The 15,991-nt window shown below is 50.2% G+C and overlaps 1 protein-coding gene across 9 annotated transcripts in view; it reads right to left on the bottom strand.

Moving 5' to 3' along the window:
• FGD3 (FYVE, RhoGEF and PH domain containing 3) overlaps nt 1-15,991 on the bottom strand; it is an 85,552-nt gene that overhangs the window by 20,558 nt on the left and 49,003 nt on the right. For all 9 annotated transcript variants that reach the window (XM_037998632.2, XM_007969766.3, XM_007969765.3 and 6 more), the window contains 7 exons: nt 12,363-12,452; nt 11,206-11,342; nt 9,465-9,621; nt 5,100-5,238; nt 4,312-4,370; nt 1,940-2,086; nt 153-245 (listed from right to left, as the gene is read on the bottom strand). In XM_037998632.2, the coding sequence (XP_037854560.2) occupies nt 153-245; nt 1,940-2,086; nt 4,312-4,370; nt 5,100-5,238; nt 9,465-9,621; nt 11,206-11,342; nt 12,363-12,452 (822 nt within the window). The remainder of the gene's footprint in view (nt 1-152; nt 246-1,939; nt 2,087-4,311; nt 4,371-5,099; nt 5,239-9,464; nt 9,622-11,205; nt 11,343-12,362; nt 12,453-15,991) is intronic.

Genomic DNA, 15,991 nt, shown 5'->3' on the forward strand with positions numbered 1-15,991 from the left:
CTTGGTCACAGACAGGGTCTGTGGCTTGGAAAAGCAGGCAGGGGTGCCAGGCTGCACAGAGGTGAGTGCCTCAGCAGCCAGAGCCCGGTGTCCCCAGCCCTGCTCAATGTCCCTTCCAGGGGGACAGGTTTGAGATGGAGGAGCTCACCCACCTGGAGGCCTGAGATGTCCATCTTCTCCCGGACGCTGAACTTCTGGCCCATGAGCCGCAACTTGGGCACGCAATAAAGGATCATGCTGTTGAACTGCAAGAGGGATGGCACAGGTGAGGAACGGGAGCTGCCCGCAGGCCACCCCCAGGGGCCCCAGTGAGCTTCATGGGATCTTTTCATTTTTTTTAAATGTTAAAAAGTGAAAAATATTTTTAAAAGATATGTGCAGTAATTTTAACTACGGTTACATCTTTGAGTGAGGAGACTCTAGTCACTAGCTTTATTTTTGTTCATTTCTATTTTTAAATTTTTAAACCATGAACATGAGCTAATTGTATAATCAAAAAAACAAAACTTTTTTTTTTTTTTTTTGAGACGGAATCTTGCTCTTGTTGCCCAGGCTGAAGTGCAATGGCACAATCTTGGCTCACTGCAACCTCCGCCTCCCAAGTAGCTGGAATTACAGGCAGGTGCTACCACGCCTGGCTAATTTTTATATTTTTAGTAGAGATGGGGTTTCACCATGTTGGCCAGGCTGGTCTCGAACTCCTGACCTCAGGTGATCCGCCCACCTCAGCCTCCCAAAGTGCTGGGATTACAGGCATGAGCCACCACGTCCAGCCAAACCAAAACTTTTGAATGAGCTACTGATACATTCACCAAAACGGATGAATCTCTCAAACCCACATGGGAAGCTAAAGGAGCCAGACTCATCTCATGGCATTGATGTGACATTCAGGAAAGGCAAAATTCTAGCAACAAAGAAGAGATCCATGGTTGCCAGGGCAGGGGAGCACTTGCCCACAAAGGGGTGGGACAAGGGAATTTCGGTGGGAGGGGGGCAGTGATCAAACTGTTCTATAACTTGGCCAGGCACAGTGGCTCACACCTGTAATCCCAGCACTTTGGGTGGGTGGATCACCTGAGGTCAGGAGTTCGAGAGCAGCCTGGCCAACATAGTGAACCCCATGTCTACTAAAAATACAAAAATTAGCCGGGTGTGGTGGCACATGCCTGTAATCCCAGCTACTCAGGAGGCTGAGGTAGGACAATTGCTTAAACCCGGGAAGTGGAGGTTACAGTGAGCAGAGATTGAGCCACTATGCTCCAGCCTGGGGGACAGAGCGAGACTGTGTCTTAAAAAAAAAAAACCAAAAAACTGTTCTGTAACTTGATTGTGGTCACAACTGTATTAGTCAAAACTCAGAATTGTAAAGCAAAAATGAGTTTTAGTTAACATAATTTTTAAAAACTTAAAAAAAACTTTCAAAGAAATAATTGTTTATTCAAGGAGAATTAGAAGCTAGAGGAAAATAGAGGAGGAAAGAAGAAACATATCTGTTTCTACTGCGCCACGGCACCCAGGGTGGGTCTCGAATTACACTTCCATCCCGCCTTCCCCCTCCCTCCCGGCCAGGGTTTGGCTTAGGAATAGTTGAAAACATGATTTGCTGCTACAGTTCTCTGTGCTCTCCTGGTTGCTACAAGCTGGAGTCTGCTCAATTCCGGGGAGGAAAGAGGTATTGGCTGTGAGGGATTTAAAAATTAGATACTTGCAGCAAATGGGGAGAAGCCGCGGCAAAAGTCTGGTGTCTGAATGTGGAGAAGCGAGGCTCCCTGTGGCTAGGGGAGGGATGCTGAGGGTCTTAGAGGGAGCCAGAGTCCCAGTAGGAGAGGCCACAGAAGAGCCATGTCCTTGGGCAGCCAGAGCCCTGCTGGCACTGCCCTGGGCTTGAGGCAAATGGCAAGGGAGGCTCTGCGGCTGGGCTGGCAGGAGCCAGGCTCACCAGGAAGAGGTGGCGGTCCTGGGCGGTGCCGTTCTTGGCTGATAGCTTCTGGATTTGGCCCTCCTTGATCAGCTCGTTGGCCGGGTTGACAATGTCCTCTTCCCCACCCAGCTGCTCGTACACCTCCAAGAGCTTGTGCATTTTCTCCTGCAAGAGACATGGGGCTCAGGCACCAAAGGTCTGTGAAAGTGGCTGGTGACCTAGAGATACGCGGAGCCCTTCCCTGCAACTGTGGCCCAGAATCCAGAGAGGACAATGAGCTACTGACAGGGGTGGGAGGGAAATCAGAGTGATGTTTGAGTTGAGTATTGAAGGATGACTAGGAGTTCGCCATGCAGAACATAATAACAACGATAAACAGCAACAGAGCTAACCATTGCTGTGAGCCAGGTGCTGTTCTACATATGATACACGTTTTAACTCACCTAGTGAGGTGAGTGCCATTGTTATCTTCATTTTACAGACAAGGAAACTGAGGCACAGAGAGGTCAGTTGAGTGTCTGAGACCCAGACTCGGACAATCCGTATGTCACCTTTCCCTGGCCATGGTGACTGGGGGGGTGGTCATGTGGGTAACCAGCACCCAGAAGTGCGATGGGACAAGGTGAAAGCTCATGGCCCAGCTTTGAGCCGGATGCCAGTGCGGCGGAAGGCAGAGCTGAGCCTGCAGCAACCTCGACAACAGTCATGTGTCCGAGTCTGGACCTGCCGTGCCTCAGAAGCCCTGTCCTTGGACCTGAGTGATCTCAGCCTGTACACCCTGGAGGCAGGTGGGTTTGGCTGACCCTTCTGTCTCCGGTACCAACGCAGGTAGGTGTAAGTGGGCACACGGTGTGGGGGGCACTAGAGGAGCCAGCAGCAGAGATCTTAGAGGAGAAGACCAGGGTAGGGGTGAGGGTCTTTTGAGAACTGGGGGAATGGGCAGGTACCTGGTATATACACAGGGGAGCTGGCTGTGCACCTGCCCACTACTGGGGGCTGGGTGTGTGGCTGGTGTGTACCGGGGGCTGGGTGTGAACGTGGTATGTACTGGGGGGCTGCGTGTGCAGCTGGTGTCTAATAGTGGAGAACTGTATGCACCTGGCATGTACTGGGAGGGTTGGGTGTGCACCTGTCATGTCCTGGGGGGCTGGGTGAGCACAGAGCCAGTCCATGAAGGGACTAATGCAGCTTTAGTGAGTGAATGAATGACAGTAACACCGAGCACTGACACTTCCTGCACCAGGTCCTGTTCTGAGCATTCTATGTAGAGTGCTCCCCCACACCCGGTGGCTTACAGGTGGGCGCCACCAGGCCTAATTTTTGTATTTTTAGTAGAGATGGGTTTCACCATGTTGGCCAGGCTGATCTCGAACTCCTGACCTCAAGTGATTCGCCCTCCTCGGCCTCCCAGAGTGCTGGGAGTACAGCTGTGAGCCACCCTGCCTGGCCTTGCTGAGGCTTTTGAACACAAAAGTTGCCATGGGCTCAGGCCATCTAGGGCTGAGTTCCATGGTACCACGTGGCCGACACTGTCTGGGGCAGGCCGGAGACTGCTTTGTGGGGCAGGACTTGGGGCTGACCCTGGATATGTTGCAGCTGTCACTGTCTTTAGCGTTTTAGGGGTCATGAAACAGCCATTCTCTGAGAGGTGTGTGAGTTTTGGGAGAAAAGACCCGGATTTGGATAATTAAATGAAACTGCCTAGGGAAAGTACCTGGAACATAATGGATACTTAGAAAACAAAGGAAATTCCTTTTTTTTTTTTTTTCCTGGTTTTTGTTTATTCTTTTTTTTTTTCTTCCTTTCTTTCTTTTTTTTTTTGAGATGGAGTCTGGCTCTGTCACCCAGGCTGGAGTGCAGTGGTGCGATCTCGGCTCACTGCAAGCTCCGCCTCCCGGGTTCATGCTATTCTCCTGCCTCAACCACCCGAGCAGCTGGGACTACAGGTGCCCGCCACCATGCCCAATTTTTTGTATTTTTAGGAGAGACGGGGTTTCACCGTGTTAGCCAGGATGGTCTCGATCTCCTGACCTCATGATCCACCCGCCTTGGCCTCCCAAAGTGCTGGGATTATAGGCGTGAGCCACCGCGCCCGGCCAGAGTGATTCTTTTAATCTCCACAGACGCCCAATGAGACAGGCTGTCAGGGCTCCCATTTTATAGATGGGGAAACTAAGGCATAGAGCGTTAAATAACTCACCACGGACACAGATCTATTATAGCAAGGGGCGGGGCTGTCCAGCTGACCCCCCGGGGATGGGGGTAGGAGGTGTAAATGAGTCACTCGTGGAGCCCCCCGAAGGATGGGGGCGAAGGGCTGGCCCACAAGGGCCCCTGGCCCTCACTCTTGCTCACCACCCTGCTGGTCCCCGCCACAGCCCCGCACTCACCACCTTCCGAATGGCGGCATTGGAGTGGTTGGCGGCTGTGGAGATGAGCTCCAAGGACCCTGCAGGAGGAAGACTGGGTTCAGCCTGGGGCCACGGTGGCTCCATTTTTGCTTGCCTGAGGGGCTCCAGGGCAGCTGCCTCCAGAGAGAGGATCTGTCTCTGCTGTCGGCCTTTCCCATGGTGCCTGGGCTACTCTAGAGGACTGGCCCAGAGGAAGGGGGTGACCCTGCCTCTGACCCTGCAGACACATCCCTTCTGCTGGGGCCAATACCAGGCAGGGGGCTCCCACAATCCTGAAAACGCCTGCCCGGGCTGCCTGCCAGCCACACCAGGCAGTGACTGGACCAGGAGCAGCCCCCACCAGCCCCATAAGGCCCATTCCTGGGGCCTAAGCTCTGAATGGCGCCAGCATTTAGCAGCACCTTCCCTAGACCCACGTCCACCAGCGTACTTCAAGCAGGGGAGATTTTCCTCTGCCCTCAAAGACACTAAGTCCCTTCCTGGGTTGTTAGGGGTCTCACTTTTTCTCTCTCTCTCCTTCCTCTGTCTCTGTGTGTCTCTCTCCCCTCCCCTCTGTTTCTCCCTCCCTCTCCCTCTCTTTCCCCGATGTCTCCTTATCTCTCTCTCTGTCTCCATCTCTCTCCCTCCCCTGTCTCTGTCTCTTTCCCTCTGGTCTCTCTGTTTCTCTCTCCCCTACCCCCACGACCCTCTCTCCCCCTCTCTCCCCACTCCCAGAGTTCTTGGCAGGTGCCCCTGTGCCCTCCTGGGAGCCCTTGGCCCCAGCTTACTCTCCGCGTCCTTCCGGTCTGGGGCGTCCTGCGGGAGCCTCTTCAGATAGTCCTTGAGCAGCAGCTCGTACCGGGGGACCCTCTGCACGGGCTCCAGCATGTGGTGCTGCAGCGTCAGGTTTCCACACACCTCCTGCTTCTGTGGGGACAGAGGGAGCATGGGGCACCCCAAGGACACGTGTGTGGACACCGGCCCCACCACGGCTTCTGGCCACCACAGCCCCAGAAGGCTGCCTGGAACTGGCTGCCCAGAACTGACTGCCCTTCAAGACATGGCTGGCACAGACCACACTTTACAACAGGGGAAACTGAGGCTCGGAGAGACTGACCAACGGAGCAAGGACTGGAACCCCAGGCAGCCTGGCCCTTGGCCCAGAGCTGGCTCTCTTATATGCATCCTTGGTGGAGAAAATAAATGCCTGGACAGGACTGTCTCCTCTCAAGATCGGGTTCTCCCCACTCCCCACCCACCCGTGGGCCTATGCAGCACTCCCTTGACCCCTCTGCTGAGAAATCAGGCAGAGCTTCGCCCAACTCTCCCCACTGGGAATCGGGCCAGGGCCTGTCCTCATGCCTAGAGGCCGCTGGGGAGTCCTCCTGCAGATCGCGCTCGACGTAAACGCACCAGTGTTCCAGTCGGGTGCTGAGACCCTTGCGCCCCACCCGTGCCCAGCACTGCTCACCGGCTCCCCGTGCCTGCCTCCCACCCTGCAGCACCTCCTCGCTGCCACGTCTGCGTCTGGCACCCGAACCCCAGACACGTGTGCTGAATGCTGCCACCCTGTCACCTCTATGCTCCCCACTCGGGTCCTCCTGCCCGGGCCACTTTGCCTCTGCCTCCCCCGACGATGCCCACTGGGCAGCCTGTGAGGGCCTGCTGCCGCCGTCATCCTGTCCACCAGCTTCCCCACCCACCTGCCAGCAACTTGAGGGCCTCAACCACCCTCACCCGGCTCAGGGCCCAGAATAGAACGGCTTCCAGCTCAGATGAGCTCAAAAATGCCTGGGATACAACAGGGTGAGAGAAACCCAAATCTTCCTAAAAGCAACTGTTTCCGGCAACATATTGACATAATCTCCAAGTGTCTCCCTAAAAGAAACTTGTTTTTATTCTTTCTTTCTTTTCTTTTCTTTTCTCTCTCTCTCTCTCTCTCTCTCTCTCTCTCTCTCTCTCTCTTTCTCTCTCTCTCTCTCTCTTTCTTTCTTTCTTTCTTTTTGAGACGGACTCTCGCTGTTTCCCGGGCTGGAGTGCAATGGCGCCATCTCGGCTCACTGCAACCTCCGCCTCCCAGGTTCAAGTGATTCTCCTGCCTCAGCCTCCTGAGCAACTGAGATTACAGGCACCCACCATCACACCTGGCTAATTTTTGTATTTTTAGTAGAGACGGGGTTTCACCATGTCGGTCAGGCTGGTCTCGAACTCCTGACCTCATGATCTGCCTATCTCGGCCTCCCAAAGTGTTGGGATTACAGGCGTGAGCCATTGTACCTGGCTGAAACTTTTTTTTTTTTTTTTTTTAATGGAGTCTTGCTCTATCGTCTAGGCTGGAGTGTAGTGGAGTGATCTTGGCTCACTACAGCCTCTGCCTCCCTGGCTCAAGCAGTTATCCTATCTCAGCCTCCCGAGTAGCTGGGATTACAGGCGTGTGTGTGCCACCACACCCAGCTAATTTTTGTATTTTTAGTAGAGATGGGGGGGGGGTCTCACTATGTTGCCCAGGCTGGTCTCGAACTTCTGACCTCAGGTGATCCACCCACCTCGGCCTCCCGAAGTGCTGGGATTACAGGCGTGAGCTTCTGCGCCCAGCCAAGAAACGTATTAATTGGGGAAAAAACCCAGCTTCACCTGAGGAGTCCTGGCAGACACGCCCTTAATCAAGTCAATATCCCCAGGACGCAGAGACTGAGCCACCGGGCAGAACGCAGGCAGAAAAACACAGCCTCACTCTGGGAAAAGGCACAGCCTCAATCAAACTGGACAAACAGCAGAAAAGCCCAAGCAGGCAGTCTACAAGTAACTAGCCTGCACCCCTCAAAAAGACAAGGACCTAGGCCTGCTCCAGACCCAGGAAGCCAAACACAATCATGAGAGCAATGTGCGGCCCTGGGCTGGGTTATGGACCAGAAAACAAGAACGTTATTGGGACAATCGGTGACATCTGAGTGTGGGCTGCGGAGTAGACAGCACCAGGACATCCATGTAAAATCCCTGATTTTGATCACTGAGCTGGGAGTACGCAAGAGAATATCCTTGTTCACATTTAGTGCTAAAGGGTTACAGTGTCTGCAACTTAGTCTTGAAACGCTCAAAAGTCATCATCATCTGTAGGAGTTTAGAGAGAATAATAAAGTAAGGCTATTAACGAAATGTGAATAGTGCATAACAATTTGGCATTTTTGCAACTTTCCTGTAAAGGTTTAAAGTTATTTCAAAATAAAAGTTTAAAGTTTAAAACATGCTTTGGATTAAAGGAAGGAAACCTGCAAAAGGCCACGGGAAACTTGACTGTCACGTGATCCTGTTTTGTCCACGCCAGGGCTTCTCACCCTGGGCACTATGGACATTCGGGTCAGAGAATTCTCTGCGGTGGGCCATCCTGTCCACTGCAACGTGTTTTGCAGCATCCCTGGACCCACCAGATGCTGGGTGCACCACCAACGTCTGCAGATATGGCCTGGGATCCCCGGGCGGGCAAACTCACCTTCAGGGAATGGATGGATGGCACTGAGTCCAGGCGGAGAGCCCTCTCCACAGCCTGCCTGGCCCTGTGCCCAACCTGCCTACGGTGAGGGGATGTGCAGACCAGTGGCTGGCCTGCAACCGGGACCATGTCTGCCTCGAGTGTCCCCAGGCAGACGTCATCCAGGATGTGGCAGTGCTGCGGTAGCTGCTGCAGACGTGTCTGCATCCGAATCCAGAAACTGTCTAGCCTCCTAAGGGTTTGCTGGACCCAAGAACGGGGTCTGCCAGGGATGGACAGAGGACCACAGCCTGCGCCAGGAGAGTGACTGTTCGCTGCACCCTGGAAGGGCTCATTCAAGCTGGACAGCACACACGTATCATTATGCCACATGGTCATGTGACTAATTTCACTGTCTCAGCGTCTACACAGAGTATGCCCTTCCCTTACTTCATTCTGAAGCCTAGATGGGAGTTGCCAGCTTGATTGGCAACCCGGGAAGAAAACCAAATTAATCCGGATTTTGTGTGTTTTTTTTTTTTCTTTTTTTTTTTAACGGTGGGGGGTCTAGGGGACAGAGTCTCTCTCTGTCGCCCAGGCTGGATTGCAGTGGCATGATCTCAGCTCACTGCAACCTCTGCCTCTCAGTTCAAACCGTTGTCCTGAATCAGCCTTCAGAGTAGCTGGGACTACAGACTTGCCATGCCCAGCTAATTTTTGTATTTTTAGTAGAGATGGGGTTATACAGTCTTGGGTAGTGGGAAATGCATTTAAAAATAAGCTTTACATTTTAAGAAGTGGTGAGAGGAAGTACTTAAAAATAAAAAATTCTGGGCCGGGAGTGGTGGCTCACACCTGTAATCCCAGCACTTTGGGAGGCCGAGGCGGGCAGATCACGAGGTCAGGAGATCGAGACATCCTGGCTAACACAGTGAAACCCCATCTCTACTAAAAATACAAAAAAATTAGCCAGGCGTGGTGGCGGCATCTGTAGTCCCAGCTACTCTGGAGGCTGAGGCAGGAGAATGGCGTGAACCCGGGAGGCAGAGCTTGCAGTGAGCCGAGATCGTGCCACTGCACTCCAGCCTGGGCGACAGAGTGAGATGCCGTCTCAATAAAATAATAAAATAAAAAATAAAAGATGGGAGAAAATAATCTGTGGCATGCATGAGAGAAAGTAGTTGATGTTCTTAGCATATAAAAGCCTTGTGAATCAAGAAGAAAGAGACCAACCCTACAGGAGATAAGAGCAGCCAGGGCTGTGAGGAGGCTGTTAGCAGAAAGCGAAAAAGAAAAAAGCAATGTAACATTTAAACAAAAATGCCTGCACTAGATATCGAGGAACACTGTGGAATCAGAGACTGTCCTTTGAATTCAGGTTCCATCAGATAATAGCTTGTGATGCTGTAGCTTGCACAGCTTCTTGAGCCACGATTTTCCAATGGGAATGCTGATTCGTCTCTGGGAGTTATTGTAACGCTCAAAGCAACAACATCTGGACACATCTGGACACAAAGAGCATCTGGACACATCTCATAATTTTCCTAATTTTCTCTATGTTCCAAAATTTCAGTAATGTCATATATTACTTTTTGGAGTATATATATATATATATTTTAAATAAAACACCGGGCTCTGTGCATCTTGAGGACATCCGTGTCCACACTCCCGCTGCCCGCCTTACCTGGATGCTGTGGATGACGTCTTTAAACAATGGGGAACGCTGGGTCCACGTGCTCACCAGCCCCACGGCTCGGTCAAAGTTCTTAACGTACTCGCCGTACATCTTTAGGAATGGGGCCAGCTTCTGCAGGATGTCCCCGAGCCGTGGGTTTGTGTCCCTTCGTGGAGAAGTGAATCATCAGAGAAATAGCTGGGTGCAATGGGGGCTCCGAGGTTAGTGGACATGAACTCCACCAGGGGAGTGTGGGGTGGCGGCCAGCTCTGTGTGATGGTGAGCAAATTGGTCGCCCTCTCTGAGCTTTAGCTTCCTCCCCTATGTCATGTAGAGTAGAAAATAGTTAACAGGGCAATTAAATGAAAGGTGCCTGTAAAACAGTTGAAAGTGCAAGCTGCAAGCTTAGAACCAGTGCCCCAGACACAGGAGATAGCAGTAGTAGCAGAATCACCTGAACGATGAGCCACAGTTATCAAAGAGAACCAACAAAATACCATTATGCTCCTTTTAAATGGGCAAAGATTAGAAACAATGGTTCTATTCAATGCTGGCGAAGTCCTGGGGAAAGTAACTCTTTGCAGTACCGATAATGAAAAAAGCTGCTTTGGACAGGGATTTGCAAATAATTTTCAAGAAACAGAAACATATACTAATCGTCTTTGTCCTTAGGACTGTTTCAAAAAGAAAGAAAAAAGCCACCAGCACAAAGCCATCACTGAGGCGTGGCTGTGAACTGCACTCATACATTTAATTGAAAGATCCAAAGGGCAGGGTGGCTAAGTCATGGGACCCCTGTGCTGTTATAAAAGGAGCAGAGGAGGTCACACGTGCGCTCATGAGTTAGCAGTCTCCAGGGCCTTGCAGGAGAAAACCTGTCTCTACCAAGCATGGATTTTGTCAGCCAGAAGGCCGCATCCAGTCCTGACTGCCTTGGGGACACAATGTAACCTGCTCGGCAGCTGGACCATGTCCTTGTACAAATTTATGAATTGACATAGTCCCTCCCTGAGCAACAGGTGAAAAGACTCCCCCTGGCTTCCCATTCCAGCCAAGCCTCCGGGGTCTCCTGGGCTGCAGCTTGGAGAACAGGCTTGTGGGACACAGAAGGGCCTGGCTCCTGATGCAGAGGGAAGCCGGGCCTGCGAACGAGGCAGGCAGCAGAGACCCTAAGTCAAACAGCAGCGGCACCCAGAATGAGGGGAAAGGTAACACGCAACGTGGCGAACTGATGAGCCTGGGGGCCACGCCTGGGAAGTTTCATGAATTGTGACTTGCACTGAGCTGTCCCTCTGCTAATGAACAGAAGCATTAGTGGGACAGAGGGACAGGCCCCAGGGACAGCAGGAGGAGGATCTGATGTCCACTGTTGAGGGGGAAAAATAACATTTTTTAAACAAAGGTGGAGTGTAAGCTAGGAGGGAAAAGAAAACTAACTAGCACTATCCACTGTGTGGCGTTTCCAGATGTCAAACCTCATTTTAGTCTCAGAGCCCCGAGTGGGGCGTTAAAAGCCCTTCATTCCACATCATCTGCTTTCTCAGGAACTAAGCCTTGGAGACCGTAAGTGGCCGGTCAAGGTCACCAACCAGGAAGGGGTGGAGTCTGGACCGGACCCAGACCGTGCAGAGAAGGGAGGCGCCCAGCCACCATGGCACAGTCCCCCAGCACTTGCCTGGCTCTCAGGCACATGAACCCAGGTCTAGAGACCACTTGAGGGGCCCCACGGGCATCCGCAGACGGTACTCACCACTCCTCCGTGATCCGCGTCTTCAGCTCCGGCAGCAGGAACTGCCCGTGGAAGCGGTGGATGGAAGAGATGTTAGAGAATATGCCCGTGATGACTTCTGGGGGGATCCCCGCATCCGTCATCCTGGTGCAGAAAACCTGAGCATAGAGAAGCCCACGTGTGGCCAGTGAGCCTCTTCCGCTGAGCACAGCTGCGTCCCGCTTCGGCCACAGGTGAGGGCGCGCGGGAGGGGCCGCTGCTGCCACCTTGTGTTTTCTTAATGAACTTCAGAATTATTGTCCTCCCTTTTCATCGAACTGGTTCAGACAACCTCATGGTCTTAATGCAAGCTCACTTATGACTTAGGAATGTGGGTGCGGCAGGGACAGTCCCCTGAGGACAGGGAAGGACATCTTTCCTCAGCCACCTCTCACGCGAAATGGAAGGTTCAGACTTCCTTCTCTGTCTTGTCAGATAAAAACAGCAGCAGCACCGTCTGTCAAAACCCCGGCTTCCACGGGCGCTTTATTTTCTGAGCTCATAAACCCCACATTGTCATGTGGATAGGGATGAGTGGCAACCCCTGTCCCGACTATTTATGCAGAAAAACATCCAGAAGCCATTTACATGCTCAGATCATGCAGCTGCCAGGAAGAAATGTCCCACAGGTGACTTGGCAAAGCCTTTTCCTCAGAGTCATAAGCACTGAAAACAAAAAATAAGTTTCTAGGATGGGCGTGCTGGCTCACACCTGTAATCCAGCACTTTGGGAGGCCGAGGCTGGTGGATCACCTGAGGTCAGGAGTTCAAGACCAGCCTGACCAATGTGATGAAACCCCATCTCTACTATAAATACAAAAATTAGCCAGGCATAGTGGCATGTGCCTGTAGTCCCAGCTACCCGGGAGGCTGAAACAGGAGAATCACTTGAACCCAAGAGGCGGAGATTGCAATGAGCCAAGATCTCACCACTGAACTCCAGCCTGGGCGACAGAATGAGACTCTGTCTCAAAAGAAAAAAAAAAAAGTTTGTAGACCAGACTTAAATTTGTCTGAGTTTTAGTATTTAAGTCATTCATACTGCACCTGTAATGCCCAGCCAATGCTAAGAGATACTGAAACTGCCAACTGAAACTCTGGGAGTGGACTAAGGTGGGCCCCCAAGCCATGTGGGCTACCTGGTCCAGCAGGTGCAGCCGCCTCACATAGGTCTCCTCGGTGTGCAGGAGCTCCTGGGCAATGTGGAGAAGCTTCTGCGGGCCAGAGTGCTGTGGAGAGAAGAGATGCAGCTCACCTGGGGAAGATGAGCCTTGGGGAATCGGTACCTAACAGGCTGCCACTGTGTGCAGGAGAACCAGGGGCCATGGGGGCGGCAGGAGGCCACAGGGGCAGGATCGGGGACAGGAGGGGGCCACTGTGCTGGCGATGTCGTGCTCAGTTCTCATAGATGATATTCGCATGGAGGATTTTGGGAAAAGCACAGTAGTTTCTGGCAGCCCCCAAAAGCCTCTCTAGCCCAAAGATAACTCCACCCTCCTGGGCCTTTGACTACAGAGCAGTTGCAGCAAGCACCTCAAAATATATTGGACAGTGAAATAAAATTAGCTACAAAGAAACAGAAAAATGTAGCCCAATCAAAGGAACAAAATAAAAAACTCCAAAACTGATCCTAAGGAAACACAGATCTATGAGCTGCTTGAGAAAAAAAACATCTAAATAGTTGTCATAAAGATGCTCAATGAGATAAAAGAGAACAGACAGATGACTAAAAAACAAAATCAGGAAATGATGCATGAACAAAGTGAGAATATCAACAAAGAGACAGAAACTATTAAAAAGGACAAACCAGACATTCTGGAGCTGAAATACACTTTAACTGAACCGATAAATTTTTAAGAGGGGTTTGATAGCAGACTTGATCAGGCAGAAGAAAAAGTCAGCAAACTCGAAGAGAGGTCATTTGAAATCAGAGAGTCAGATAAGAAAAAAAAAAAAGAAGAGCAAGGAGAGCCTAAGGGATGTACGGGACCACTATCAAGTAGATCAATATATGCACATGTAAGTTCCAAAGGAGATGAGAGAGAAAGGGGCAAAGAGTTTATTTACAGAAATAATGGCTGAAAATTTCCCCAATTTGAGGAAAGCAATGGACTTAAAAATTCAAGAATCTCAAAGACCTCCAACTGGAGTAAATCAACAGAGAACCGTATCAAGACACTATATAACTGTCTAAAGTCAAATATACAAAGAAAATCTTGAAAGCAGTGAGACAAAAGTAATTTGTCTCATATAAGGGGTCTTCCATAAGATTATCAGAGGATTTGTCAGTGGTAACTTTGTAAACCAGAAGGTAGAGGGAGGATACATTCAAAGTGCTCAAAGGAAAAAAAACAACTGTCAACAAAGAATATTCTATTTGACAAAACTGTCCTTCAAAAATGGAGAAATAGGCTGGGCGCGGTGGCTCAAGCCTGTAATCCCAGCACTTTGGGAGGCCAAGACGGGCGGATCACAAGGTCAGGAGATCGAGACCATCCTGGCTAACACAGTGAAACCCCGTCTCTACTAAAAAATACAAAAAACTAGCCAGGCAAGGTGGCGGGCGCCTGTAGTCCCAGCTACTCAGGAGGCTGAGGCAGGAGAATGGCGGGAACCCGGGAGGCGGAGTTGTAGTGAGCAGAGATCCGGCCACTGCACTCCAGCCTGGGTGACAGAGTGAGACTCCGTCTCAAAAAAAAAAAAAAAAAAAAAAGGAGAAATAAACACTTTTCCAGTTAAACAAAAGCTGAGGGAGTTTTTTACCATTAAATCTGCTCTAAAATAAAAAAAGATTAGGGGGTCCTTTATGTTGAAACAAAAGGATGGTAAAAAGCAACATGAAACCACATGATAATATAAGGTTCTTAGTAAAGGTGAACACATGGATAAATACGATAATTTGTACTATTGTCCTTGTGGTGCATAGAATTTAAATTACAAAAACGTTTAAACATTTAAATCTATACGAATAAATAAAGATGAACTCATGATATCAATAACAGCAGGGAGAGGGAAGTGAAATTGTAAAAGAGTTTTTGCATGTGATTGAAGTTGTTATTAGTTTAAAATAGAATGCTATGACTTTAAAATGTTTTACGTAATTGCAATGGTGACTACAAATAAAATATCTATAGATTAAAAAGGAAATGAGAAGGAAATAAAACCATATCACTACAAAAAAATCAATGAAACACAAAGAAAGGCAGTAAGAGAGTAAAGGAGGGACACAAAAAACCTATAAGACATACAGAAAACAACCAAATGGCAGTAGTAGGTCCTTTCCTATCAGTAACTACTTTAAATGTAAATGGATTAAACTTGCCAATCAAAAGACATATTGGCGGCTGGGCATGGTGGCTCACGCCTGTAATCCCAGCACTTTGGGAGGCCAAGGTGGGGGGATCATGTGGTCAGGAGTTTGAGAACAGCCCGACCAACATGGTAAAACTCCGTCTCTACTAAAAATACAAAAATTAGCCGGGCATGGTGGCACGCACCTGTAATCCCAGCTACTCAGGGGGCTGAGGCAGGAGAATCACTGGAACCCAGGAGGCGGAGGTTACAGTGAGCTGAGATTGTGCCACTGCACTCCAGCCTGGGCAATAGAGCAAGACTCCATCTCAAAAAAAAAAAAAAAAAAATTGTGGCTGAATGGATTAAAAATAACAGCCTCCAACTATATGCTGTTGACAAGAGACTCTCTTTAGATATAAGGACACACACAGACTTAAAGTGACAGGATGGAAAAAGATATTTCGTTCAAATGGTAACCAAAAGAGAGCAGGAGTGGCCATACTTAGATAAAATAGACTTTACAGCAAAAACTGTTACAAGGCTGGATGCAATGGTGTACACCTATAGTCCCACTTACTCAGGAGGTTGAGGTGGGTCACTTAAGCCCACAAGTTTGAGGCTATCCTGGGCAACATAGTGAGACCTTGTACCAAAAAAAGAAGGAGGGTGACAGCAGTAAGATGGCTGAGTAGAAACACCTGGCATTCCCCTTATCTCAGGAAAAGACTAAGGCACAAAAAACTAAGATTTGGCTGGCGCTGGAGTGAGTGGTGGAGTAGAGATGCACCTGTGATGACTGGGAGAACAGTGTGGAGGCACCCAGCCTCTAGTGGTCCCATCTCCCTCCAACCAGATAGCATCTATCCAGAGTCAAGAGGGACATTCCTTTGCAGGGAAAAAGTACAACACGAGAGAATCCCACATTCCTTGCAAGCCCCAAGCCCAGTTTGGAGAGCTGTGAGAATTCACACAGCTACGTTGCCCAGATTAGGATCACAAAGTATACACATCCCACCCCCCCAAGCACCCACTGTGAAGCAGGCTGCTGTGGCATGGCACCATCCTAAGACCAGAGCCACCTCCAGAGTGCTCCAGGCAGTAGCTACTGTACCTCTCCAGCACTGGGGCTCCATCTCCATTCCACAAAGACCACATGAGTGGTTGAATGCCACAGCCCCAGCTGCATAGAGCTTGGGCCCAGGATCAGCTGTGACTCTGTTCCTGCACAGCAGGGAAACCAACCCTCACTGCCACGCTTTCAGCTAAAAGAACAATCTGCCATTCCAACCCAGGAGGAGCTCAAGCAATCCTCCCAGCTATTCTTCAGAAAGGAAGGAGGAATAAAATCTTTAACCGACAAGCAAAAACTAAGGGAATTCATCACCACTAGACCAGTCTTATAAGAAATGCTCAAGACAGTCTTATATCTGGAAGTGAAAAGACAATAAACACCATCGTGAGAACATGTAAAACT

Source organism: Chlorocebus sabaeus, chromosome 12 (assembly GCF_047675955.1).
Source record: "Chlorocebus sabaeus isolate Y175 chromosome 12, mChlSab1.0.hap1, whole genome shotgun sequence".
NCBI lineage: Eukaryota > Metazoa > Chordata > Mammalia > Primates > Cercopithecidae > Chlorocebus > Chlorocebus sabaeus.